The sequence below is a fragment of the Nesoenas mayeri genome, assembly GCF_963082525.1.
Source record: "Nesoenas mayeri genome assembly, chromosome: 5".
NCBI lineage: Eukaryota > Metazoa > Chordata > Aves > Columbiformes > Columbidae > Nesoenas > Nesoenas mayeri.
This window is the reverse complement of record NC_137548.1, coordinates 68,111,038-68,138,708: the sequence shown is the minus strand read 5'-3', so window position 1 is coordinate 68,138,708 and position 27,671 is coordinate 68,111,038. Positions and strand designations below refer to the sequence as shown.

The following is a 27,671-nucleotide window of genomic DNA, read 5'->3' as shown; positions in this document are numbered from 1 at the left end:
GCCCAGAACCTATAGCCTCATCCTGCCCTCTAGCACAGGGCTGGGCCCAGAGCCTATAGCCTCGTCCTGTCCTATAGCACAGGGCTGGGCCCAGAGCCTATAGCCGCGTCTTGCCCTATATAGCACAGCCCTGCTCCTTCAGGCTATAGCTCCATCCTACCCTATAGCACGGTGCTGCCCTTCAGGGCTGTAGCCCTATCCTATAGCGTAATGCTGCTACAGCCTCTTCTTACCCTACAGCTTCCCCCCACCCAGACTTATAGCTCAATCCTGACCTATAGCACAGTGCGGTATGACCCTATAGTGCAGCCTGCTTCTCTCGCCTATACAATCCTACAGGATGGTACTGCTCCTTGAGGCTATAGGGCATATACTGGCCCTTGAGGATATAGCTCTGCCCCTCGGCCCTATAGGAAATTCCTCGGCCACAGCTCCATACTGTCATATGGCACAGTGCTGACCCCATAGCGCTGTCCCTGGACCCTACACCACAGTCTTATCACAAGTTCCCTACACAAAAGCCCTATAGCCCCCCTTGGTTCACCCTTTGCCCCCAAACCCCACTGCGCTCCCAGCAGCACTCATCTGTAATAACACGTTGATTTTATTAAAGTTCATCCAAAAAAATCCCACAATAAATAAAAAGAAATGCCAAAACCTGCTGCGTATGGTACATGATGAGAGCAAGGGCACCACCGTGGTGACGGTCACACGCCGGAGCTCTGCTCATCGCTGAGCACCCCCGAGGGGACGGGGACAGTGAGGTGACGCGCTGGAGGTGCATACACCTCCCAGAACCAAAAAAATGAGTAAAAACAGGGGGAGCGGGACGGCGTCTGCTCCAGGGGCGTCACCTTGTCCTGTGGGGCACAGAGGGGGCCGAGGGCGATGCGGTGGCACTAGTTGCGGCGGTACAGACGATCCCGGGTGGCCACGCTGACCTTCTCCTGATAGTCTTCCAGCTTGGCGTGCAGCTTCTGGTAGAGCTGGGCAAGAGGGAGAGTGTCAGAAATTGGCACTCCTGCCCTGTCCTGGACCCAATTCCCAATTTTTTTCCTGATTTCCAGGTCAGCTGCACCTACCACGCTGTTGTGATGGTTGGTGCTGCTCTCCTGCAGCGCCTGCAGCAGCTGGTCGATGGCGGTGTAGGGCAGCCACACCATGGGGGCCGTGGCAGACAGCGGGAACTGCAGGAGGAGAGGAAAACCTCAAGTCATGGCACGCTGGAGACAGAAATGTTCCTTCCCCACATTCGCAACCACGTCCCAAAACCTCCTTGGCCTGCTGGTCCCACCAAAGGCTCCTTCTCTCCTCCACGATGAGTTTTCCACAGCCGTTTCTCCTGGCAGCACCGTCACCCAAACAGTGGGCACAACAACCAAACCCCGAGCGGGATCTGCCCCAAGAAGCAGTCCCTGCTGCGAGTGGGCTCACCTCGATCCCAAAGTACTGGTGGCCTTTGCCCAGCACCGCGTTGACGTACTCCAGGACCAGCTCCACGGCCTCCTCTAGCAGGTCGTAATTCAGATAGAGACGCAGCAGCTCGGCCGCGTCCACCCTCTGCAAGGAAAGAGGGATACGTCAGCCAGGGAAAGCACCCGGGAGCCGCCACGATGCCGAGGAACCAGTTCTGAGCCTTTGGAACAGGCAAAAAGCACCTGGAACAGGTTCCTGGAGCTGGGAATGGGATGAAGCGAAGGTGATGTGGCAGCTCAGGGTGATTTTTTTGGGCAGTATGCACTGAGCTATGTTCTCACCTTGTAGCTGTTAATGAGCCAGTTGGGCAGCGGGATCCCGTGTGCCAAGAGCTTGTTGATGACGCAGCGATGGTACAGGCTGTTCTGGGACGGGTAACGCTCCAAATAGGACGAGAGCAGCCGCCAGGCTTCATCTGTGGCACTGCAAGGCGATATTTCCCCTCAAAAACCAAGCAAGCAGCCCTGATGCTGTCTGCCAGACCAGGGTGTGGCCCAGGGGACTGTCCTGCTGCCTGGGACAACGTGTCCCTCACGGATAAGGACCTACCTGGACTCCTTGGTGGTGACAAGCGCAGAGAGCTGGTTTGTTGCCAGCCAGTCCCAGGCCTCAGCCTGCGCCACCTCCCCTCCCAGCTGCAGCTTGATGCACCTGCATGACAGAGCAGCTGAAATGTGGCTCCAGAGCCCCGTCACCCCGCGTCCCCAGTGCCGCCCGCACCCCTCGCAGGACTGTTCCCGAGCAATGGCTACGAATGAGCTGGCTTGCCAGGAGAAGGTTAGTGAGTGGTTTCTAAGCTGCTCAGAGCGTCAGAGAGGAACTAATAACAACTGAAATGCCCTCAGTGTATGCAGCTGCAGAAACAGGTTGCGGCAGAGCTCCTAGAGAACTCTGCAGACACTACACGTCTTCTGGAAGTGCCAAGAGGTAAAGGAGAGGAGTCCTGAGGTGGGAGATGATGTATAAGAGCAAATGTCCAACATGGAGATCAGACAGAAGAGCGAGTGCTCTGCCAAATGCTGTTCGAGAGCCGCTCAACAGCTTGAACAAATCTTCTGCAAGCAGCTCATGGGGCTTCAGCAGGAACGTGCCACGAGCCAGCTCACCAGAAAGGTCCCCAGGTGATGGTTGTGCCCAGGCTGGGATCAACCGCGACTGTCAGATGCTGTCTCTCTCACCTGAGACTAGGGAGAAACCGGTCCCCTCCCCTGCTCACTCAGCAAGGCTCCCTTATTTTTATTTTTTTCAGATGTGAAGAGCAAATTCCACCTCAAAACCCCATAGCCAGCAGCTGCTGAGGCTGTGAGCAGCCCCGGCGAGCAGACAGGTCGGGACAGCGCTGGCTTCTGCCCCCGGGGAGCTGTGTCCTGCCAGGCGTCACGCAGCACAAGCCCCCACAGCCATGCACCACCTGCGGCGGGAGAAGTTCGCTACGTACTTGAAAGTGAGTCCCTCAAAAATGGGCGTCAAGGGCAGCTTGAAGGTTTGGCACAGAGTGACGGCGGTGTCGAAGAGACCGGCCCGCACCAGGAGAGCAACCGTTTCCTCAGGCGTGGAGTTGCCTGTGGGGAAGGAGGATCAGGTAAGTGCCTCTCCCAGTCACACCCCAGTGCTTACTGGTGCCTACACCAACATGATTCAGTGGCAGAGTTCAGCCTGATGTAAAACACCCTGCAGCTGCGCTGCTCACCATACAGCTTGAGGCTTTCTTGGCCTCGGGACATCTCCTGAGCCCCGGAGCCAGCCCTGCACAAAGCAGCAGCGACCCACGGAGCCATCACTGACCCAGCACCGGCTGGAAAGGGACATGGGCAGCAATGTACGGTCCGCTGCTGCTGTTTAGGTGAGCAGGGAGGGGGCAGCCTTGTCACAGGCACAGCAGTGACAAGGTGTCAGCTCAGCTCTGCCAGTGCAGGCAAGAGGAGGGCTGAAACTGCGGCAACTCAGCTCCCTGCATCTCCAGTTGGCCCTCAAACCACCTTTTCCTACGATCCCTTCACTGGGGAGTCATCTCTTGACACTCTAAGGGAAAAAAGTGTGTGGATGTTGCACAATTCGTATCAGAGAGTGGCATATAAAGGGTTGGGGTAGGTGAGTTGCAGCCTCTGCTCCCCAACAAGGAACAACTTTGATAAGCTAACGCTGTGTCATGAAGCAGGACTGCCCATGACAACAATTTATATAAGTGTTTTTCTCGGGCTTTCTAACTCTGCTTCATCTGGGGGCACTTTCCAGCGAGACCAAAAGACGCCTTTTTGTCCCAATTCACAAGCTCAGCTCCAGCCCCACGCTGCAGACCACTACTAGAGCTTGGCAAAGCCAAACAACTGTGGAAAACTTAAAACTGGTTCTCCTGCTCTGATCTCTCTGAACTTGGCAGCAAGATTTCATGCTAGGGAGGCGGAATTTTGCCCTGGGTTTGTCTCTGGATCAGAACAAAGCTGCTGTTTCCTCACCTGAGCTACGACCAGAAATGTTAAAATGAGCACAAACCCCTGGGGAAAGCGAGAGGTGCCTGCGCCACGTCCCTCTTACCTGCCACAGCCGCTGTGGACAGGTCGTGCTGCACCAGAGTCAGCCGGATCCGCGCCAACAAACACTCCTTCTCCAAATCCTCCAGCTCCAGGATCTCGATTTGGCGAGTTTCTGTAACAGACAGACAAGAATGGCACTCAGCATTTTAAAAAAGCATTTGTTGGGCACTTTGCACAATGACTACACCTCTCTGCTCCCCTAAGAGGAGTCATACTACAGAAAGCACCAAAGGAGAGGTTGGGTTTTGTTGCTCTTTCCTTCCTACCCTGAACTGTGCCTCCCCTTCCATTTCTATTTGAGATTTTTATCTAATGTTCAGTAACAGCTGCTGCTCTGACTGCCAGGCATACGCTACAAAAGAGCTCATTCAGAAATAATTGCTGTAAAAATACCTTTTTCTACTGTAATGCTGAGAGTTACATGTCTAACCTGACCCCACCATCCTCTGCTTTGGTGACCTGAGCAGCAGAGACTTGCTACACCAGCGGGGTTTCCAAGAGCACAGGCAACAAAATGTGGGGTATTTTTAAATTACAAGTTGTTTCCACTGAAAACAAAAGCACTGACAATGCACCAAACACTCACATTGGGAGAGTTAATTAGTTTACAATCCCCCAAGTTATGAATCAGAGGTGAGGGGTGCCCTGGGCCACCTCCCAGCGAGCAGCAGAGCTCGGAGGCCGAGGAAAGGCTGCGGAATCTCAGAGGCAGAGGAAGCACCAGGCACGTACCTGGAGCAGCCGTGTACTCCCCGTCGTGGCTTCTCTTTGGTGATGCTCCAGGGCGTTCGTACTTGCAGGAAAAAGCAGAAAGAGAAGGTTTATCCCCACCTGGTTTCCAAAGGAGCAATTGCTTTCCATTTCAAGCCTTGATTTGAATCAGCAAAGCCACACAATCCCTTGGCAGTTCAGTTCAGGTTACATTTATCTCTGGCTATCAGATATATTAGCTGATCTGGGTACGGTCACCACCTCCAACCAACAGATTTGAAACCCAAACCATGTCCCAGCAATTCTCCTTTTCACTGGTATTCCACTGTTCAGATTCCCCCCCAAAAATATTTGCTCTGTTTTCAACAAAAGGTGATCTATTCCCAAAAATATACACCAGCCTGCTTCACAAAAGCTGCCCTGCTTCCACCCTGCTACAAAGAAGCGGCAAGGACGCAAGGGTGACAAATAGGACTGATGTCTCTGCTGCATAAGCTGGCTGAGAAGACGGGGGCAGCAGGTTAAGAAGGCCAAGAGCTCTGTTCATTGCATCGGAAGAGGTCAGAGGCTTCTCAGCGAGCTCAGCAGTTCCTACCACAGCTCCAGGAGCCGGCTGCACTATCCAGGCGTACTCGGGGCGGATCAACCGTAAGCAGTTAATAGCAGCCAGGAAACAGTTTCCCTGTTTTTGGAGGCCTCGGAGCGTCCGCACCTCCCTACCCAGGCGCATGCCGTATTCAAACATCACCGTTCCAGCTGAGGAGAGAAGAGGAATAAATAGACGAATCAGCCGAACCCCAGGATGCTGCAGGGGTAGGGCAAGCGGCGGCCCAGGCACGGGGGCTGTGACATGCCCACTCCCAGAATTACCCTTGCGGTAGTTGTGACGGTAGATGTGGAAAGCGTAGAGCAGCTCATAGTAATTGTGGGTCATCAGGTCCACCGCTCGAGCGTGAGATTCAATGATCCCCACAACCTGCGGAACACCAGAGGCTCAAATGGGTCGATAATCCCATTAAAGAGAGTGGTTGTGCCCCCCTTTCCTCCCAGCACAGGGTGATTACCTCGTTATGGAGGTTCACGTAAGGGAATTCTACCAGGTCCTGCAGCTGGGAGCGCTCACAGAGAACCACCACTAGCTGGCGTAGACAGTCCAGCTGCCTGCGGAGAGAAAAGCGCAACAGCTCTGGAGAAACACACAACCGCTCCGGAGCAGTGGGAACAAACCCAGCTCCAGGGTGCAGGTATTAAGCCATGAAGGTGCTGCTTTGTGACGAGCTCCACGGCATTTTTCCAGCTTGGAACCAAGAGGTTCCTTCGGAATTTTCCTGTGCTGGAAACAGATCCTCCTCCTGCAAGGGTCTCTCAGGAGGAGAGTTTCCCTTGTAAGATTTCCTTCAGCATCAAAACATATTCCTACTTCTCTGAACGTCCAGACCAACCACTCCAGCTCATTACATCCTCTCCTGCCAGGGTGAAGCTTCCTCTACCCAGTTCACTTCCCAGCAGGTGCTCAAACTGAAACTGAACTTTATTAAACTAAACTGACTGGCCTCCTAAAGCTTTTCCAAATCCAGTGCCACATGTGAATCCTTTTGGCTCTTCCCTGAATCAGCCTTATTTCTTTCCCCTCAGTTTCCTCTTTTGAGGCAGTGCTGATCCCAACTGTCATTACAAAAAAAGGAACTATGACTTTTTAAACACACCTTCACACGAGCTAAACCAGAACCTCCTAACACAGCAGCCATGTCCTATCCTGAAGCGTCACCTTCCTTTCAGTTTGATGGAAAAACCAGTACACAGACTTCTGAGATAAGCGAGCACAAAGGCATAAAACTGTCACCTACCTGCTCGGATCTGGGTTTTGCGTTAAGGCTACATATGCTTCACTGTTGTGTCCTAAATCCAAGTGATGTTTGAAGATGCAAGTTCTCAAAGTAGCCTGAAAACACCAAAGAGCACAGAGCAGCACGCTGTGAGCTCTCCAAGTCAAAAGAAAGTCCCATGTAAGTTCCCTGAAGAAACATCTGGATGCAAAAGTGATTTGTACCTGGCTTCTCCAGTCGTCGGCCGATTCCATGACAGCCAGCGTGGCCAGCTGGATGACCAGCTCCGGTAAACCCACCATGTCCAACAAGCGCAGAACCTGCAGAGGACAATTCTCTAGCATTGGGGAGGGGTTTTTTGTTTGTTTTTTTAAGAGCTACTCCTGTCTCTACTAACTGTACCAGCAGCCAAATATTTTGCCAATGTTTCTAAGTGATTAGACTAAAAAAGGAAAAATTTTGGTAAGTCGCAAAGGCCTGAACTAAATCCCAGCATAACAGGCCCAGGCTATGGCTTTTCTGGAGGATCGATCTCTGCACATGTGAGTTTTTGGAAACATTTTAGTCTTGTTACAGTAAATCTCTGCGACAGAGAGGTAAATGATTCTGTCCCCGAGCACACAGCTGTATTTGGGAGAGTTCCCTCTCCAATGGCACCCAACGATCTGTCTCGTGGATTTTAAAATCAGGGAATCCCTGACGACGAGCCTACGTCCAAGCTTGCAGCCTGTCTGAACTACGGTTTTATGTAAAAAGAAAGATCCTATCTCAATTTAAAGACATTAATTTTAATTTGCCTCAAAGCTTAATAACCTTCCCCTTAAGCAGCGCCTCACATCAAGCCTGGACACGCCTGGCTTCTGCCTCCAGCAGCTGGAACTCACCTGCCTCTGTCTGCTGGATAATAAAGTCCTCTGCTCTTAGGAAAGTAATTGAGGGAAAGTACTGAGTGCAACACCGTAGTCACCTCGTCACCGTCCCCCCCAAAAGGAAAACAGACTACACTGAGGTTTCACCTCCCAAAAAAGTCTGGTTTGAGTCTCAAGTCGCTTCCCTGATAGCCGGGGACTGGGCAGGGATTATTTCGGCAGGCGGTGCCTGTGTGGAAGGGCTCGGTGCGGATTTCCTCGCCCAGCGCCGCGCACGCCGGGCTGGTGCAGCCGTACCTTGCTGTAGTACTGCAGGCGCGGAGTGGAGACCATCTCCCCCTCCTCGGGCTGGATCAGCCTGTCCAAGAACTCTTCCTTTCCCACCTCTGATGCAGCTTGGCAGAAACAGTCCAAAGCCTAAAGCCAGAGCAGAGAGCAGCTTGTGTGAGCCCCCCGAGCCTGCTGTGCCGGTGACAGGACAGTGCCGCCCCTTCCAGCTTCAGCTGACGGGACCCACTGGTCCCAAGCTAATGACAACTTTCCCCAGAGCAAATCCCACCATCCCCCTCCCATCCCATTCTTTGTCCCAATGAGGCAGAGCTCCAGATGAAAGGTTGCAGAGCAGAAACAAGGCTGGTCCTCCCTCTGCACCTCCTCCCTGCCCAGGGAAAAGGTCCCAAACCCCAGAGGGAGGCAGCAGCAGGAGACAAGGGCCTTACCTTGTGCCCTTCACCCATGACAAGGTAGCACCTGCCCATCATGAAGCAGCAGGAGCCCATGTTCACGTGGCACCATGGCTGCAGCAGCCGAATGTATTCCTGCAGGAGAGGAGGAACGGGAGTTGTGATTCAGTTCAGCACTCGCTCCTGATCTGTGGCCAGCCGGTATTGGAGGGAGGGTTAAAATCTCCAGCACCAAAGTGCTATTTTCATGGCCTCTTGAGCTGCTGTGCTCACCAAAATCCTCCTCTTCCAGCCCAAGGGCTGGTTTCCTCAGCCCCAAAGTCTCCTCAGATGGGGAGACATCCCCTACGTGCTCCCCAGAAACAACCTGCTTTGAACAGAATCACAGAATCATTTGGGTTGGAAAAGCCCCTTGAGATCGTGGAGTCCAACCGTTCCCCACCCCTGGCACTGCTCCATGTCCCTGAGAACCTCGTCTCCATCTGTCCAGCCCTCCAGGGATGGTGACTCCAGCACTGCCTTGGGCAGCCTGTTCAATGCCCCACAGCCCTTTGGGGAAGAAATTGCTCCCCACATCCAACCTCAACCTCCCCTGGTGCAACTTGAGGCCATTTGCTCCTGTCCTCTCATAGCTCCAGTGCCTGTAGAAAGCATCACAGAAACAGCACCCACATCCCCCAAAACTGACAAGATTCTCTCTACAACCACCGCAAACCTGCTGCAGGGAACTGCAAAGGAAACATGATCCTGGTGCGCACAGAGCACCGATGGGAGCGCGTTTGTGTGAAGGCAAAGCAGGTGTCAGGAGGATGGAATCTGCGCAGGAGAGGGACAGCAGCCAAGGAAGACCATGGATCACAACATCAAACTGATGGGAATGGGGTGGAGCGGTGAGGGCACCAAGGACACACCGTAAATAAAGCCACAACCCGGACACTGGCCAAAACTCCAGGGCGATACAACCCCAGCTGGCCCTGTGCCCGCTCTGTCAGGGTGATGTAAGGGCTGCAAAGTGTCATCGCCTGTCAAAAAGCAGCCAGGAGGCAGGATGGAAACTCAAAAGCTGGCATCTCTTGTGCTTGTCACACTTGGAGGAGCAGAGATGTCCCCCTGGCAGGGCGCCGGGACTCTGCGGGAAAGGAAGAGGAGAAGCCAGGACCGGGCGGTAAAGCCAAGGTTTCATCAGCCAATCCATATCTTTGCATAAACCACCACAAAAATCTTGTCTGCCCCAGCCACAGGTCCACAAAAAGCCTGGACCCACTGCTCGGATTAACCAGATACAACAGAGAAATCCCAGCCCAGGCTTGCTCAACAGCTTGTTGTGCAGAGTAAGTGACAGAGAGGTCTGGCCAGTGCTTTGGTCACTAGACCTTCTCAGTGCCCGCCTGTTCCTCGCAGGGTCCTTCTCAGATCTCCATCTCTATTTGGGTCACCACGCTCATGCTCACCACAAATCTGGCGTTAGCTCCCTGAGGTCAAGTCACTTAATCCAAGTTTACGTGACTGACTGGGATAAGTACGCGTAACAGAAGGTAGCGGGGAGGAGGAAGAGCCCGTTCCTGCAGAGATAAAAGTCTCTCGCATCTCCTGGAGGCAGGACACAAGCGAGGCGAAAGCAATGCGAGGAAATTCAAAGCGTGCCCGCGCCACGAGAGCACACACATGCCAGGAGGCAGAACGATGCTGCCCAAACCGTCCCGGCATTTCCTGGCTCAAAAGCTCCGCGGATTTGACATCCTTCTCAGCGGCAACGCGAGCGCAAAGGAAAAGCAGTTCAGCCCCCAGGTGTGAGGGGCTGCGAGAATAAAAGGTTCTGCTACGCAGGGGGAAAACCCACGTCAGTAATGCCAGCCTGCCTAGCACTGCGTGCCCCGAGGACGCTGTCAGATGGGGAATGACGCGTGTCACATGGTGCTGCGGACAAAGTATCGTGCGGTTCGGAATTGGAACACAAGCAGCTGCAACTACCAAACCCCTGAAGAGCACGGGAAGAGCCGGTGGAGAAACAGTGATCTGAAACACAGCGGTATGTGGAGAGACCCGAAAAAATTAGTTCTCTTGCCCTGCTACCACGTGTTGGGAGCACAGCAAAGATGATGGATGTTTCTTACACCTTTTTTAATTAGTAAAGACATTTAAGAAGTAGATGAGAGCCCCCTTGAAGCAGGATTTCTGCTGCTGGGTTGAAGAAAACCTTCTGATCTCCAGTCCTGTGGGCAATCTGTTTGCAATGGTGCCACAGGAGAGGCTGCGGGCACGGCAGCAGCTAACACAGGGATAAGGTCACGGCTTTGCTGTGATATTTAAACAAGATCCGCAAAGATATTTCTTACCCACAGTATCACGCTGTCAGATAAGCCCTGGGAGGCTGAGCTCCTCCACAAAAAGGGTCTATAATAATCCTCAGCACTTACGCCTGGATTTTCTTGAAAACAGATGAAAGAGGAAATACATCAGAACCATCTTGAATCACTCCCCAGCAGACTCTCTGCAGCATTTTCTAGGTACAAAATATCAAGCAAAAAGCCCTTCTCTTGGCAGAGGTTGAGGTGGATACCACAGGGGACGAGAGGGACGCATGAGGAAGATGGAAAATATTTACTATCTTACAATTTGCTTACTGTGCTGACACTGCAATGGTTTTAAAAGAGATTTCTAACAATTCTCCAAAAGAATCCTTAGTTTTAGCCCATTTCTACTGCACAACAAACTTCCAGCCCATCACCTCTGAAATGCAGACATGGGAACAGAGCACTCTGGACAATGAGCTCAGGTCTGAGCTCAAAAAGCAGTGACCAAGGGGAAAGCAGAACAAATTCCAGCTAGAAAGATAATATTTTGTGCAGGTATTTCTCAGCAGAGCTCAGGCAGTTGCGCACGAAGCTCACACCGTGTTACGCCTCCGCACGGGCCAAAGCGCAGAGCTGCCACTGGAACAATCCCAGGTGCGGAAGGAGATTATTTCACTCGCTCCTGCTCTTCCTGTTGCAGGTCTGGTCACGGAGCCGGCGCGAAGCACTCACCTGCAGCTGGGTGTACTGGCAGCTCCCCATCAGGCACTCCGGGAAGAGGAAACTGGGATTACTGGGCCATCTGGGCCGAGGTTAAGGAAGAATAGAGGACAATCCAGCCCGGAGGACTAGTCTGAAACTCAGCAAGGCTCTTGCACTCAGTTTGTGGTGGGGGGAAGGAGAGAAGATTAAGCTGCTCTTTACACAAGTTGTTATTCTGTAATAAGATTTATCCATATTAGAACAAAACCATTAGTACATCTAATCCACGACTGCCCAAATCTCGTTACCCTTCCAAATCTCCCGGCATCGCACCTCGCCAAGGCGAGCTGCTGGAGCTCAGGGGCTTAAAGTCAAAAACTCCAATCCTTTATTGTGCACCTAAACGGGATGGATTCTGTGAAATCCCAAAATACCCGCAAATCCCATTAACACTAACAACAGTCACTAGTCCAGGGGACTTGCCTTTGAAATTTGGGTGCGGAAAACATAGATTTTGTAACTGCATGTGGCGGAAAAAGCCAACTTAACCCCTCTGGTGGCCCCAGCCCTCCTCTCGCAGACCCACCAGTGCTCCCAGTCTCAGAACTGGGACGTGATACGCAGCCTCTGTGCAACCTCACACAATTTATACAGGGAATCCAGCACTTCTACGCCGCACGAAAACTCCCCCTGGTCGCAGCCCAGCGAGAGCGAGCACCGAGTTTACAGTCAAGGATACAGGAGCGGCAGAAAGTCGGCCACGATTGCGGTGATGAGATGGGGCCAGTTCAAACTCGTTTCGGCCAAAGAAGTGTTGGATTGCAAGAACAGTCGAGATATGATGTGTTTTCTGGCCACTTCCTGAAAGAACAGCTCCACGATCGTTTGAGGGCCGGATACTAAAAAATATAAGTTAAAAAACGGGTGAGGAGAGACCCCAGAGCAGCCGCCCCGGGCTTTCTACACCATGCGGTGCTCATCAGCCCGAATGCGGCAGATTAAGTCAGAACAAAACAATAAGCACGTTCAATACTCGAACTTGTTGGTTTTGGATTTCTCTCGCTGTCTGTTTAAGGCAGAGGGAGCAGCAGGAGATCAAAGAGCCCCAGACTGCAGTGTTTATTAACCGCAGCTCAATTAAAACATGAAAGGAAAAAAAGCCCAGGGCTGTGCTCTCTCGTCACTTGTGCTGCTCGTCGCTCATGGAGAGTTTGCAGGGCAGGGCCGAGGGAGTGCTGATTTGGCTCTGTTCAAATGCCTCCCTGCTCATTCCAGCCCCCTGAGCAGCCCAGCCTCCCATGAGCTGACTGTTCTCAACGCCTCTCCACAAGCTGCCGCCTCCTTTCTATCTTCCCGACGTTTCACATATTTTTTCCTGAAGCGCAGCAGTCAAACAGGACTTTCCTCATGAGCGGGCCAAGAAATAACCCACAACACCGGCAGACACAAAGGATGTTTTCAATTTTGCTTTCACGCGCCGACATTTACAGCGAGGCAAATGCCTCCTGAACCCAGACTCTCACTCGGGGAGAGTTCGGACTCTGAAGATGGCAGCTCACAAAGAGCACAATGCCCCAGGCTGGGCAGCGAGCGGAGGAAATTCCTGCCCAGCTCTCAGCCCGTCACACGTGCCGCTGCTGTCTGGTCGTCACTGATTTTTCTCAGCTCCGTCCGCAGCGTTTCAGCCTGAAGTGCCGCGCAGACTCGTTGCAGCAGGTCCTCACCTGTGCGCTTGCTTCCCTACCCTGCTCCCCACCTCCTCTGGAACCACTTCAAGGTGCACATCCTCCTTATTAAGTTGCCTTATGTTCTCCCGCAAGACAGCAACCCAAAGCACACGTCTTTGCAGCAAGACTTTTAACATGTGAGTGAATTATCAGCTGCAATTCCCCCCGCGAGCTACTGGCGGTGAGCAACACTCACGTCTGAATTGCAAAAGCATGTTTTGGAAAAACATTTCTACATTCTCTCACTTTCCCAAGCTGCTGCTCTTGGCCACTGTGGGATAAAGGACCCATGAACCCACTACAGCCACTGTAACATGCACGAGCAAGAGCTGAGCTTGGCTGAATTAATTTGGGCCAGAATTAACGATGTTTGGCTGAGTGAGGCCTCCCCATCCTCCTCAGGCCGAGACTAAGGTCCAGCTCTCTCGTCCCGAGTCCAGCACTACAAGATACTTGGTTGTTGTTGTTTTTCGACAAACATTTCCACGTAAAGTGGGGTCATTCGACAACACTCACTGCAGGAAGCGTTTCCTTTCCCTGGGATAAAGAACAGAAACAGAGAGCGGACAAGTTGTGGACATCTTACCAAGTTTATGGGGTGTCAGAGCAGTGGTGTCTGCTAATTCCAACACGGACAGATGCTGCAGATTAGATTCCCTGGAGAAGAAAAAGCCGTCAGTAAAGAGACAACAAAACGCCTCCTGCTTTAATTGTGCTCACTGTTCAACTCAAACGACTCCCACTACTGAAAAAAAGGCAACAGCGCGCAGAACAGCGAGACCTCACACGGCAGAGTTAGCACAAGGCAAAGAGTCAGCTCAGAACATGGAAGGAAAAAACCAAAACAAAACATAAAACAAAACCTCCCCAGCACAACCCGACTCCAAGAGCGATACTCCCACAGCAACCACCAGCTTTGCATACCAGGAAGGGCATTTCAGGTGGATTTGCAGGAAACTACAAGTAATTAAGGACACAAGGGACACAATAGAGACTTACAGCGTGTCGACGGGGACGTCTGACGCCAGGCACTGGCTTGCCCACCTGATGAGGTAGTAGGACAGCAGCAGGGGAGAGGTGCGGTGCAGCAGGTCCTGCTGGGACTGGAACACTTGTCCCCCTCCCAAAACCATCTGCAAGCAAAGAACAGGGGTTGGCAAAGTGAGAGGCCAAGCTCAGTGCAACACAAGGACAAGGGTGATCAGGGAGGTCTATTTCAGGCTCAACCTTGGTGGTCAAGGTGGCCAGTGGCCCTGTAGGTGACTCAGCCCACCCAGAGGACAAGCATGCACCAGAATAACCCCGGCAGACATGACAGTGTCACCTCAGAACCAAGGGGGAAAGTTTAACAAAGCTGTGTGCACGCCAAGTGTTCTCTAGCCTACAACCCCCAGCGCCTGCTGATGCTGGGACACCAGCAAAAAGCTGCTTTGCACTCCTGGAACGTCACTGAGAGGGAAATCACAGCTTTGCTGCAGAGATCACCTCCCTGCTGCCCAGGTGTCGCACCCTGCGTGCCCCAGCCATGACAGCATGGCTCAGTGACACCAGAGGAAAAACAATCCACGCTTGTGAAGGACACAAGAACCTCAAGGTGGCCAAGCAACAGTTCCTCGTCAAGCAAGCAGCAGGTCATGTGCCTTGGGAGAGCCTGGCTCCAGAAGCGCACCTTGAAACCCGCTTTAAATGCCATCAGAGCAACTTATCCAGGAAGAAGGGGATTTATTTTCGATCAAAAAACTTCTGCAGAAAGATTTCCAAGTAAATAATATTGATATAAGCAACACTCCTCTTGTCTGGGGACTTGTCCTGCACCCGTGTCCACCCAAACCATCAGCACCGTCTCTTGTTTGGCTGTACGACCACCAGGATGGACCCAGCCCACAAACACAAACACAGCTGCCGTCACGGTGGCTGTTTGCAGAGGCTGGAACCGCAGCCTCTGGGTAAACAAGGTTGCTGTGACGCGAAGGTGCCGCTTTGCCAGAGAACAAAGCTGCAATCATGTGCATGCTGGGCTGCGCAGCAGCATGGGAGGGACGGGGAAGATGGGAGTGCGGTGCGTGCTTGGGCAGCACTGTTTTGGAGGGGAGGTTGGAAATTATATCCTCCTCCAGCAAAAAGAGTTTTGTTTCCTGCTTCCTGGCTGCTCAGTGTGGAAACAGAGAGTCGGGGTGTGAGTGCAGCACGCCGCTGCTTTGCTCAGGCTGACAAAAGCGGCTTGAGAAGAGAACACGGCTCGCCCGAGCCTCCGGTAGTTCAAACAGCCGCCAGCCTTTTGTGGGAAGAGACAGAGCTCAGACTCTGGCAGCAGCAGAACCCCAGATCTGGGAGTTCAAAGAGCACAGCAGTAGCTCCGAGGGCCATACTCACAGGATCCCCGAGCCGCAGCAGCAGCTGCTGAAGGATCAGCAGGTCCCGACAGATCAGGAAGCGGATGGTGGCGATCTTACAGACCCCCCAGCAAACCACGCTGACAGCGGTTCCGCTGCCGTACAGCTGCGTGAGGTTCAGGCGCATGTTTAGGTGATGAGCTGAAAGATAAAAATCACCGAGATAAGGGGAGGAACTCGATCAAAGAGAACACTTGTGGTGCCACTGCTTCCCCAGCCCGAACGGCCGGCCGCAGAGCTCTCACCTCTTTCCATGTCAGTGTCCGTCTCGTAGTCCATTTCTCGGATGAGCACTCCAATGGCATGGATGGGGTTCCTGATCTCCTGCAGTTTGCTGTGGATATCTTCCATCACGTTTTCCCTGCCAAGTAAAAAAAAGATGAAATAATCATCAGCAACATGAGGTTTAAACTCAAGAGGGCTCCCTTCCCTCCCTCCCTGCTCCTCCCGGGCAGTGGGATCTGATCAGCAGGGACATTCTCAAAGGGAATCCTCCTCTGGCTGGAGTTTTATTACAGAGCCTGCAGGGACAAGTCTATTTATTCCACTGCCCCAGGCTACCAGGAAATAACACTGGGATAGCTGGCATTCCACATGGGAACAATTTCAGGAGCGTTGACCAAGGCTCTGACCTCTGCCCAACGTCTGCGGACACTTGCTTTCCACACTGCAACAATCACCTAATAGGAACTTGTTTCTCTCCTGCTCTGAATCCCCAAAAATGTCTTTTCAGGAGGGCCCCAGGCAACAGCAAGGGGAGCTCTGGAGAGAAGATGCTGCAAACATCACTAGTATGCAGCTCCCCATCTCTGAGGAGAGCCAGAAAAGTCTCCTGCAGCAAAGGGAGCGCAGGCACGTCCCAAAAACACTTTGATGGCAATCAAGGAGGGCTCCAGGCAATCCCTGCTCAGGAACCCTCCCTGCAGGGGAGCTTCTGCAAAAAAATATCTCCCAAATAACCATCTCCTTACGTGTCATTAGCTACCAAGTCCTCCAGGATCTGCTCTGCAGCCTTTTCTGGAGGCTGGAGGCGGGAACAAGCCATTTCCATGATGAATGCCATTTCCATGGAGATTGATTCTCCGATCAGGCGAAGGCACTGGACAAGACAGACAACATCACGAGACATCTCCAAATCTGCAATGAAAGAATCTAACTGTATATTCACAAGATATTTCAAAGTGAAAGGTGGGAGGACCATTCAAAAACCAGTTAGTTCAGCTCCTATCAGCAAACTACCAGACTCATCTCAGTCCCACGCATCAAATTGACCCTTCCCTGATAAATATGAGGTTGAATTAAAACTTCGGAGTTGACGAGGGAAAGATTTGGGCTTTATTATAAAAAATACTGATGCAACCATGAAATTCCCTCCAAGGGATTTTTCTCCAGCCACACAGGTTGAAAGGAAGTAATTAGTGCAGCATAAGAGCAAAGAAACCCCAGAGCAAATGGCTGCGCTTAGCTCCGCCGAGCAGAACGTGCTCCCGCTGCAGCAGTAACGCCTCTCGCAGCTGAGAGAGGGTTTTCACCTTCTTAGAAGCGATCCGAACGTTCAGCACCGAGGGTTTAAATCACTGCTTTGCAATGCAACCCGTCCTGTCTGTGCTTTTTAAATTAAGTCCCATTTTTTGAGAAGTTTGAGACAGACAGGGCAGGAACTGCCCGGCTCCCAAACCCAGTCCAGGCCTCCCGCTTCCCTCCCATCCAGAAATAGCTCAACCAAACGGATGACGATTCTTCTTTATAAAAATCTAAAAAACCACTCGAGCATGAAAGTGGAGCTTAGGTAACATTTTCCGTTGCCTTTTTCTACTGAAACGTCACTCCAGGGCCAGCAAAGCATAGAGGGCACTGTGGTGACAATATTAACAAGTTTTGCGCACGCTAGCGTTTACTTCCCAGAGACAAGAACCGGCACAGTGAAAATTAAAACATTTATACAAAAACATCACACTAAGTTTGCAAATCTGAGCCCAGAGGAGTTTCCTTTTTGTCTAATCTCAAAGAGTTTACTCCATCAGGAAGACACAGAGATTGGGGAATTTTGTGAAACAGAACCGCTTGCACTGAGGCAGAGCAGGTCTTACAGCTCTCGGTGGGGACTGTAAGGCCACAAAATCAAAGGATCCAGCAACGCGGGTCCCTGTCACTGAATGACAGGCAGCCTGAAACGCAAGATTCTTCCCTTTTAAGTTCTTTGAAATGAGTCACGGCAGATTTGCGGCCTTGAGACTATTTTCTAATCCCTGGTGTGAGCACAACGGCAGGTTTCACAAAATAGAACTCCTTACGAACACCAAAATAAGAAAACTATCTCTATAGAGGAGTCAGGAACACTCCGAGATGCCTCTATGGATATTTCTGCATCTCGCTGCCTAGGGCTTCCCCAACACACGGCATTTAAGCCTCCAACAAGGAAAAAGCTCCGCATCTCCTCACTTACCATCAAAGATGGCAGCATCGTCCTCCGTCAGAAGGTGCTCGTTAGAGAGGAGATAGAGATGGTCCACCAAGGAGCAGGGCACGAGGAAAGACAGCATGCCCTGGAAAGGGGGAAAAAAAGGAAAGAAAGCCTTTTTCGAGCTCCCCAAATCCACACCGCAGGCAGAACAACTCCTCCCTGGAAGTCAGCGCTTTAACTTGCCGCAGCGGCACCGTCGCTCGGCCTCTCACCTTCTTCAGTAGACACACCATGTTGGTGTAGGGGTTCAAGTGCAAGGCCAAGGGCCGCGAGAGAGCTTCTTGGTACTGAAGGCAGCAGGCGTAGAACTTGGACCAAAACTCCACCTGCAGCTGCCAAAACTCCTCTGGCGAGCACTCGTATTCGGTCACACTGCCTTGGAACTGGCGGGACCAAAACGAGACTTTTAGATGAATAAGAGTGGTGAAGCAGAGAGAAAAATTGGCACATTCACACTGTTGTCTTGTCTCTCACGGCCTGTGTCACACTCTTAGGTTGTTAAGGTTTATAAACGCCCATTATGGTTCTCTTCCCCATCATATTTCCGTCAAAATGTCGGGTTTTTTTCCCCTGCAGCAGTGAATTGCACAGCAAGGGGAACAAAGCCCACAGGAACCATTTCTACACAACTTTAGATAAAGAATCACCAATATCAAGACCCAGAGCAGCACTGCAGATCTCCATAAAACATAATGCGTGAAGATTGACATAGAGGATGCAAACCCACCTTTTTTGGGGAACTTTCTATCAAGAATCTAAGTAGTCCCAAGGATGAGCTGCAGGTGGAAGGGCTGATGGCTTAGAGAACTGGCATATCAAAGTAACATCCAGAGAAATAGGATCAAATGGGGGAAATTCAGACCCAAAAGGAAAGTCTGTTGATCTTTCAGATGGGTTCCCTTAGCGGATTATCCTGCAGTGTCCAAAATTGTGAGCAAAAGCTGTGCATGGTGGTGGCACCCAGGGAGTTGACAGAACACCAAGAAAGAAGAAAAGACTCAAAAAAAGAAGAGGGAATGGAAAACACAAACAGGAGGGATGAAGATTTGTACTTTTAAAAACACCACGTAACTCCTTTGGAGAGATAAAGGACAAAACAAGGCCTGGGTTCGCTTTGTATCTCACTTAATTTTGCTGAACTATCATGTAAGAACAAAAGATGGGGGGAAGAAATAAAAGATCTCACCTCACTTTCCACAGCCAAGGTGACCTCTTTTTTTAACTCATCCCACGTCAGATCCACGTGTCTCTCAGATCCTTGAGAAAAGATCTGAAAAGCAGCACAGCAAACTCTTACTTTAAACTGAGAGAGCCGCCTCCCCAAGGTCTGAGCAGCACTGAGCGACGTAAAGTAAACGCATCTGCATCATCCAGCGCTTTGTGGGACAGAAGTGTTAAAAATCACAGCTGGTGGCTAAATGTGGGGTACACAGATGTATCCCGGCTTTGTTCCTCCTGGGGAAACAGAGGAAGTCTCCTGGCAGGGACAGAATTGGAATGTGAGGAAAGAAATGCTGCAAAGACCTTCAGAGCAGCTCTCCTGTACCTTACTATAAGCTGCCATAAGGTCACAGCACCAAGAATCAAAGTCAGAGCAGTAGAAGCTTCTTTTTTTTTTCCATTTCTCCCCAAAAAGGCAGCACGTGTTGCCTTGCTCTGCTCTTAAAAGTCCTAGAGGAACCAGAACTGAGGGGATATATTCTGAGAAGCTGCACTACAGCGAGCTGAGAGTCTTTGTTCACCTGGCTAAAGCAGCAGACAACATGAAGTCAGCTCAGCAACCTGCTGTCCATAGGGAAAACACCTTCTAGAAACCACATTCTACTTCCTGCCGTCAGCACACGCTGGCTGGAGCACGGCACACCAGCCGCTAACTCGCTTCAGCACCTACTGACAGGTCTACAAATGACCAAACACCAATTGACGCCTGCCAAGAGCTCTGAGGGATCCTGTTGCCTCACATCTAAAGGGCTGGGAAGGAGAAGCTGAGCAGAGAATGCACCAAACGCCCTCTTGCTGACCTGTAAAGCTTTCTGGATAGCGGCGTTTGTGAAGCGGCCAGGCATGAAGAGATACTCCAGGTACGTTTCCTGCAAAGAGAAAACGATTGCAAGTTAAAGAAATGTGCGTCAAAAGAGCCTTTAAGACACTGCTTCTGGTCCTTCCTCCCATTCTCAAACTTGTGCCCTGGCTCTGGATTTCTTTCCAGCTTCAGTTTACACCCACAAGCTGCTCCAAACTTTCCCCTTCCAACCCCTTTGCAGTTCCTGTGACCAACACGGCTCTCTGCACACTCCAGATCTTCTTTATTCCCATCTTGTCTCAAAGGTCTCCCTTGATCGACTCTAAATTCTCCTCATCCCTGAACTTCTGGTTTCACAACCCTGATTAGCACTGTGGTAACAGAGGCCAAGGCTTGTCCCCTTTAATTTGGACTAATTCTAAGACTGTTTCAATATAATTTGTACACTTGAACTGTCTTAATATTCTTCCCCTGGGCAGAGAAGCTCCATTACTTCTCGTTGCTGTTCCACAGCCGGCTCACCCTGGGGTCCTGATCGTGCCGAACCGTCACTTCCTCCTCAGGCAGCGGCTGCACAAAGACCTGGTTCCACTGGCCCGCGACGTTTCTGCAAGAAAAATAAAGCCAGAATCAGCCTTGCATCGCAACGCTCCAACACAGCGTAACCGGGAGCCAAATCTGTGACTTCCACCAGCGGTCGCAGCCTTTACAGCAACCGCAGCCCCTCGAATCTGGCAACAGGAGCTTCGACTAGTGACAAGTGACAGAAAAGCTTCACAGTGGCATCCCCAGCCACAAGCTAACAGAACAGGTTGGAATCGTTAATTTTCATCATCATTCTCCCTACCACAAGTGCTCACCAAGCAACTCTTAGACAGACCAGTAGGTTCTTCTGCCTAAACCTGCATTCTCACAGCATTTTTTACCCAGAATGAACTCCCTGGTGTGGTTAGGCACCAAACCTGCCCTCTCAGCTTTATAAAGACAGAGCTGGTGATTTCACACCCCTGGTCTCTTCAAAACATCTTTCTTGGAGGAGACCAGCCACCTTGAAGGAGCTGACGGTGAATCCAGCCCTCCCTCTGACACGCTCGCAGCAGACTCCACTCCCAGCAAGCCTGCCGCTCGGCTTCTTACATTTTTCACATTCCTGCAGCTGAGCTGTAGCTTTATTATAAAGCAGAACCAAAAAAAAGTTTAAAAATTCGTGTAATCTGCACTGCAAGCAGCCATAGCTGTGCATGTGACATGAACACCGCACTAGGAACTGCTGCATCTCCACACACTTCGGGCAGCAAAAAGGTTGAGGAGCTCGATCGGTGCTTTTAATGAGCAGGACGTGGAGCTGCCCCTGCGCTTACTCCTGTGAGGGAACCAGCGACTCAGAACAGAAACTCACTGCTCAAAGTTGATGTATTTCACAACAGTTTGGTTCTCCTCGTTGTGCCACAGCGCCCAGATCTCAGCTGAGGTTAAGGCAAAGTCAACAAGAGTCTCCTGGGAGAGAGAGCACATATTTACCTTCTTATCAGCAATTCAAGTACAGCAGAGTGTGTAGTTAACAACAGCAAAACATCTCCTCATATCATTTAACCATTTTTTGGGAAGAATTATTTATTCACAGTTAAATCCCCTCTGATCTCCCAGGAGGCAACTCCCCCCTCGGCCCGGTGCGCCAGCGCTCACCTGCGAGGAGAAGAGGGAGGAGATGTGGTCCAGGCTGTAGCGGTTGCTCTCGGTGCTCACGAGCTGGAAGACACAGAACTACAAAAACAGCTCGTAAGTCATTTGCTAAAGGACGGTGACACCAAAAAATAGCTCAGCTCTTGGTCCCTCTCTCTCCCTGAGGCTACAGTCACTGGATCTGTAAAGGATGAGGGCAGGAGGGCGCACCCTGCCAAAACCTGCCCCGCTGCACCACATACAGACATCACTGACTTCAACCTTCCTGGAAAGGACACTTGTCTCTGCCTGAACCCGAAGAATTTCTAGGGCTTTTGAAAGAATGCAGCAGAAAAATGGTACTACAGCCACTGCTGGGCATTGTGAGTGACAACATGATGTGGGCAGGGAAGGAGACTGAGGTGGAAAAGCCCCAAATCCTCAGACCACTTGTCACAAACCAGGCTCTGCATGTTCTTGCCAGAGAAGCAGAGCACTAGAGGGACAGCAGAAGTCACAACACGTGCTTCTGCTACGTACGCGAATCCCCTGAGAACCAAGAGGGTAAGCTGTCCAGCAGATGAGCCTGCTCTGTGCTGTCCTTTCTGTCCTGCTAAATTTATTATTCACAGAAGTCCTACAGAAGTCAACATTTGGCAACGTAGTGATGCGTCTGCACGCTCCCAGGAGCCTGACATAAGTATACTATCAATATTTCCACGCTTTTAGCTCCTTTTGGACCTTTCCTTTTCCCACAGCACATCCGTGCTTTCAGGATCCTGTCAGGACAGGAATTGAACAAGTGAACTAAGGACTGAGCTCAGCTTAGTCACACAGGGAGCTCGCTCCCAAGGCACAAGCAAGTGCATCGTGCAGTGCTTTGAGACTAAAAATGTTTGTTTATTCGGAAAGCACTACTCTCTCCAGAGGGTCAGCCGTGAAACTTTTCCCTATTTCTTGCCTTATAGACCCAAATCAGAGGAGAAATCATATATTTTCCATGCGTTCCAAGCAAGATGGAAGCCCCACCACTCTGTACCTGCCCTCGTTTGGGTGCATGCAGGTACACGCCGAGGTACAGCCCCAGGGACTGCGAGAAGGCCAGTCGCAGGCGGTGCCCCGTCCCGGCCGCCAGCCGCAGGTCCCTGCTGACTGGCACGAACTCCAGCAGATCCGCAACCATCAGGCACATTTGATCCTACACGAAATAAAAATTATCAGGAAAAGAGTCAGGACTGAGAAACTGCCCTTCACATTTGTTCTTCCCCTCCTAGCCTCAGATCTTCCCCTAAAATATGTGAGTAAAGCGTCCGTACACACATCTGAGCTGCTGTTTCGTTTTCCCCATCTCACCTGTGCCCTCTCCCACCCAGCACCTAGGCTCTCGGAGCCCAGGCACATACGATAAACCTTCCCCTCCCTCCCAACCACACACATTCCAGCGCAGATGAGCCGTGAAAGCAGTTGTGCTGCTCCATTAGCTTTGGCACCGGTATCTGGAGCAAGCGGTATGTGGCAAGCAGAGGCTCTTATTAACTTCTTGTTGACAAGGAGCCACATTACAAAGACACCCTTATTATGGATAAAGCAGCAGAAAATCCATTTGCTGTGCCTCCTGGGCCCTCGGAGCGCTCAGCGCGTTTGTAAATAAACCTCACGCTGCCTCTTGCTCTACGCACAAGGCTTCACTAGAAAGAAAACCCACCCACTTCCCAAACATGTGGCTGCAAACACACGCGACGACAGTTCTCACAAATTGCCCTAAATCCCAGCGTGCAGAAGATGACTCAGTGACAATTAAACAGCTCAAACCTACGCCAACCGCCCAGCCGTCGTTTCTTAAGCCTCAGACTGTCACCCGAGTGGTGACGGGAGATGCTGCTCCCCCAAATCCAGGCCTCACTCACCTTATAGGACCACATCCGCAGCTTATGGTCCTGGCAGAGAGCAAAGAGAAAGGCGTCGTGATCGAGGCAGTGGACGGAGAGGCTGACAGGCAGGTCGGACGGGCCGCAGTCACCTCTGAAAACACAGGGTTTATTTCAACAGCTTGAAAGAAAATCAAAGCTCACGCACAGATCCAAGGCACAGGGTTTCTATCACAAAATAAAAACAAATATATCAGTGGCAGGAGATGGGGAGGAGAGAGCAGCGTTGCAGGATGGTGCCGACCAGCATTCCAGGCGCAGAGGAGCCCTTCGCACCAGTAACACCCAGTTCTTCACCCACTGAAGAGCATCCCCTGCTTCTCCAGCCCCAGAAGAACACGTTAAGGATCCAGAGGGAAATGGGTTTGATCAGCCCCAAAAATCATCACATTGAAATCATTCAGGGCCTGAAGGGACTCGATCCCGTTTCCAAGTAACAGTGCCTAGAATTTGGTAACGATTACGGTCCAACACTGAACCCCGTCTGCAGACAGAGTGTCCCTGTCACGCCCATGTCACCTCTGCCGATCAGGAACGAGCCCGACATTTCATAACAAGGGCAAGAACATGCAACTGTTGTAATCCTTAATCTGCGCTGGCCACAAGCCATATCCTGGGCAAATCCTTGGAGGCCAATTACCAGACAGAACATGTTTGGAGACACAGACACGCAGAATCAGCGGGACGCCGTTAAGATGAACTAATCCAGCGTTTGCGTCCCAACTTTCGCACTGTGATAGGGCCTGTGACCCACTTAACATTTTTGGCAGAGTATTTATAGACGCTGATTTGTCCGTCTTTGATTTTAACTAGAAACTCGTAAATGAGGGAATTAAAAAAAGACAAAATTAGTTGCTTATCGGTCAGCAGACACTAACCTGATGGCAGTTGGCATCCAGCCAGTAAGGAAACGCTGCATCACTGAGCTCTGTTTCAATTCCACAACTGAAACCGTCCCTTGTAAAATAAAAGCGATATTAAGAAATATACTGAGTGCTCATGAACAAAATAATTACTGCCACCAGCAAGGGGCTTACAGACACGATGTAAAAAAGTTTTTGCATGTGTGCAGATTAAATTTGCGTGACATGTGCCGAAAATCAAACCGAAGCGAAGATCAAAGAGAGGAGGGGGCGTTTCACAGTTTATTCCTGCTCCTTACCAGGTGCGTCGTGAGGAGGCAGCTTGAGGATGAAGATCCCTCCCAAAGCCGAGGGCAGAGCGAAGAGAGCATCCCCCTCGCTGCTGAGCCATGCCGCCGACGCCACCGAATTGGATGCCAGGCCCGGCACGCTGGGAATCACACAGTAATTGGAGGGATCTCGGAAGTTGATTTTGCCGATATCTGTAAACACGGACTGGATTTGGCTCTCTGTGATCAGCTCCTGGAGGAGAGAAATGGCAGAGAGTGCAAATCCTGAGCGCACAGAAAAGGACAATCAGACACCTGTGGAATGGCAACCGCGACGCTGCTCCTTGATAAAAATGATTTTTCCAGTGAGAACTCTCATCCCTACCACTCCCGTTTCCCTTGTTAATGCACAATCACTGCTCTTTAAGAGCAGACAGGAAAGGGATTAAAAAAACTTGGATTTCCTAGCAGAATGCTTGCTCACTCTCGCCCTCATACACTGTAACAGCCCCAAAGAGTCTTGCGGTCTGGCAGCTGCTTCAGCTCATGGCAAAATGCTGGTAACAAGCCCCCTGTGCAGAGCAGCTCTGTTACAACACAGCGTCAGCCCTTGTAAAGCTGCCTGGAACCCTAAAAGCAAGAGATCAGCTCTCCAAGAGAGGAAAGGACCTAACAAGACATACCAGAAGCAGACACAAGTGAAAAAATAAGGACAGTAAGTGGGTAAATGTGATGTAAATTTGGCATAAGATCCATCTTCCATGTGAAATAAAGATTCTATACCTTGCTGTGTATAGCGGATGAGTTACAAACACAGCCAGGCCTCTCCCTGCTGCCCTCAGTCCCCACCTCCCAAAGGTACTTCGTCCCCTCTGTCAAAGGACTGGGGCCCAGGACTGCCACGTCCCACCTCATTTTGGGTTATGTCACCAACTTTTATCGAAATGGGAGCCCAATTCACAAATCTGAACCACCCCCAGCTTTGGGGCAAACGCTGCCAGTCTGATGTGTGCAGCCTCTGCCTCCCTCCTGTGCTGAGCACATCCAGTGCCAAACAAAGGGGGAGATTTCCAGCTCACTCTCCCCAATTCGATCACTTTTCCCAGCACTTTTCACTTCCACAGAGAGAACCACCCCGCACTGATGAACTGGATCTGGCCAAGAATCAGCAAACTCGGGGTTTAACAGTTTATAAGATCTATAAAGAAATTTAACTGGAAAAGTTTGGAAAGCAAGATGGTAAAGTGCAGAGTTTTCTACAGAGCTCAGGAGAGGCTGACAGGCTCCAGCTCTGCGCCTCTGGAAATACTGGAGGGTTCCAGCCCGAGGTACAAATCCTCAGAGCCACAAAATGGATCGGTCACAAATTAGTCAAACCTGTTTTGGTCACAAATCCACCACACAATGAGCTGCTGCGAAGAAAACCAACTCCATCCCAGCCAAAACCAGTCTGTAGTCTGCTCAGCAGGGAAAAAAGTCCAGCCCAAACAGAAAGGGCTCAAGAAAAGCCCAGCTTTGTATTCAGCAGCTCATCTCCCAAACTGCTGCTCACCCCCAAATCTATCCAGAGTGAGAAACAGAAGAAGCCTTGAGGCTGTGCAAACACTGCTCAGCAAATGCTCAACTATTAGCCTGTTATCAACATTGTTTTGGTCACAAATCCAAAACACAGCACCACAGAAGCTACCACGACAAAAACTAACCCCAGCCCAACAAAAAGTAGCTCTGTAATGGTCAAAATTAACTCTGTAATGGCCAAAATTAACCCAGTTATAGCCAAAAGCAGTACGGGTGGGAGACAGCACTTTGTGCTCACGTTGAGAAGCACAGCAAAGGTTTTACTATTTCACAACACACTCAGCAGCTTCACTGGGGGCTCCTGATGGGCAGAAGCGAGGCAAGCGGCTGCCAGCGTGAATTTTGGCCGTGCCACATGGCCAGCCCGGTACTCACGCTGCGGTACAGGCGGGCGGGATGCGGCAGGAGCAGCCGATGCACCGTCTGCGCGGTGACCAGCAGGACGACCAGGTGGCTCTGCACTTCGCAGAGGTGCACGCCACCCGGCAGCAGCGGGCAGCCCTGGATGCGGAGCCGCACGGCGTTGTTCAGCAGGTTCACATCCAGAGATTCCTCCACCAGCTCCACCGTGTCGCCCGACGTGGTCCTGAGGGGAGAGACCGGGGGAGCGTGAGGATGGTGGGCACGGGCAACGGGGGGAGGGTGAAACAAAGAAATAAACGTAACAGCAGAGTCAATTCTACTGTTAAGCAGCGTTCTTTATTTTATCAGTGCTAGGGAGCAATGGGGATCACCCTCCAGCAGTGCTGCTAAGACTGGATGCTCTTGTGTTGCTTATATTCACGTAATTATTACACATGCATTACAACTCTGAAAATTTTGACGTACATCTATACTAAGAAATAATTGGTGATGTTAGTTATAACGTAGTTTCTTACACACAATACATCTATTAACTATTAGTTAAATATAGACTAAGCACTCTACTTCTAAAACATGTGTTACCGAATGTTGTGCCTCCCTCTTGTCATGCAGAAGGATCTAAAACTTGAAAAATATCCCCTGTTTTTGCAGGTGGTCAGAAAGCATTTATCTCATGTGAATTGGTTAATAATGGCGTGTTTTGTAAGTTAATCACAGTGTACATTAGTTTAGCAGCTTCCCAAGAGGCAGGTCCGAGCAGGGGGGATCCCCGGGGCCTGCCCCGCACTCACCACCTCACGAAGCGGTTCCTGGTGGCGGCGGCGAGCTGAGCGCTCTCCTGGTAGCAAAACCCACCCGCGCTGTCCCCGTAGCGCCCGACGGGGAGCGGGAGCGTTCCCGGCGGGTTAAAGAGCAGGTCCCGAGGCCGGCGGGCCGGGCCCCGGGCGGCCACGCTCAGCTCCAGGCCGCTCCGCTCCGCCAGCCCCGCCGCCATCTTGCCGGGGCCGCCTTCCCGCCTCGCCCGCGCGGGGCATCACGGGAAGGGCGGCGCGAGGGGTGACGGGGAGGGGAGGGGGCGTTGCGGCGCCCCCTGGTGGGCGGGCGGGTGAAGTGGGGAGCAAGGGTGGGGGGAGCTGGGGACAAGGTTTGGGGAAGGGGATTTAGGGAGAGGGGGTGTAGGGAGAGGGACAGGGGAGGGGTTATGGGAAGAGGGGAGGCTGGGGAGGTGGTGGGGAGAAGGTTTGGGGAAGGGGATTTAGGGAGGCGGATTTGGGGAGGGGGTCTTGGAAAAGAGATGTAGGGAGGG

General features: G+C 51.5%; 1 protein-coding gene across 3 annotated transcripts; it reads right to left on the bottom strand.

The window, feature by feature from the left end:
* Positions 1 to 603: 603 nt before the first annotated feature.
* Positions 604 to 27,359, bottom strand: NUP160 (nucleoporin 160; the record flags this gene model as incomplete). 3 transcript variants are annotated; one of them, XM_080345230.1, is made up of 35 exons in its annotated part: positions 604 to 986; positions 1,083 to 1,187; positions 1,435 to 1,560; positions 1,758 to 1,899; positions 2,026 to 2,127; positions 2,915 to 3,038; positions 4,012 to 4,122; positions 4,743 to 4,803; positions 5,317 to 5,477; positions 5,592 to 5,697; positions 5,786 to 5,882; positions 6,569 to 6,663; positions 6,772 to 6,867; positions 7,714 to 7,833; positions 8,136 to 8,234; positions 11,126 to 11,195; positions 11,835 to 11,994; positions 13,409 to 13,479; positions 13,822 to 13,955; positions 15,196 to 15,356; positions 15,461 to 15,576; positions 16,187 to 16,352; positions 17,662 to 17,761; positions 17,892 to 18,062; positions 18,866 to 18,949; positions 19,701 to 19,769; positions 20,225 to 20,309; positions 21,102 to 21,199; positions 21,389 to 21,466; positions 22,404 to 22,562; positions 23,272 to 23,386; positions 24,171 to 24,249; positions 24,455 to 24,677; positions 26,378 to 26,588; positions 27,157 to 27,359. In XM_080345230.1, 35 exons carry the CDS (start codon positions 27,357 to 27,359, stop codon positions 900 to 902), a joined length of 4,185 nt encoding a protein of 1,394 aa, XP_080201356.1. In that variant the 3' UTR covers positions 604 to 899. The 3 variants fall into 3 exon arrangements, with proteins under 3 accessions (XP_080201356.1, XP_080201357.1, XP_080201358.1); XM_080345231.1 differs by having other exon boundaries at positions 604 to 977; XM_080345232.1 differs by lacking the exons at positions 604 to 986; positions 1,083 to 1,187; positions 1,435 to 1,560 and having other exon boundaries at positions 1,764 to 1,918.
* Positions 27,360 to 27,671: the final 312 nt, after the last annotated feature.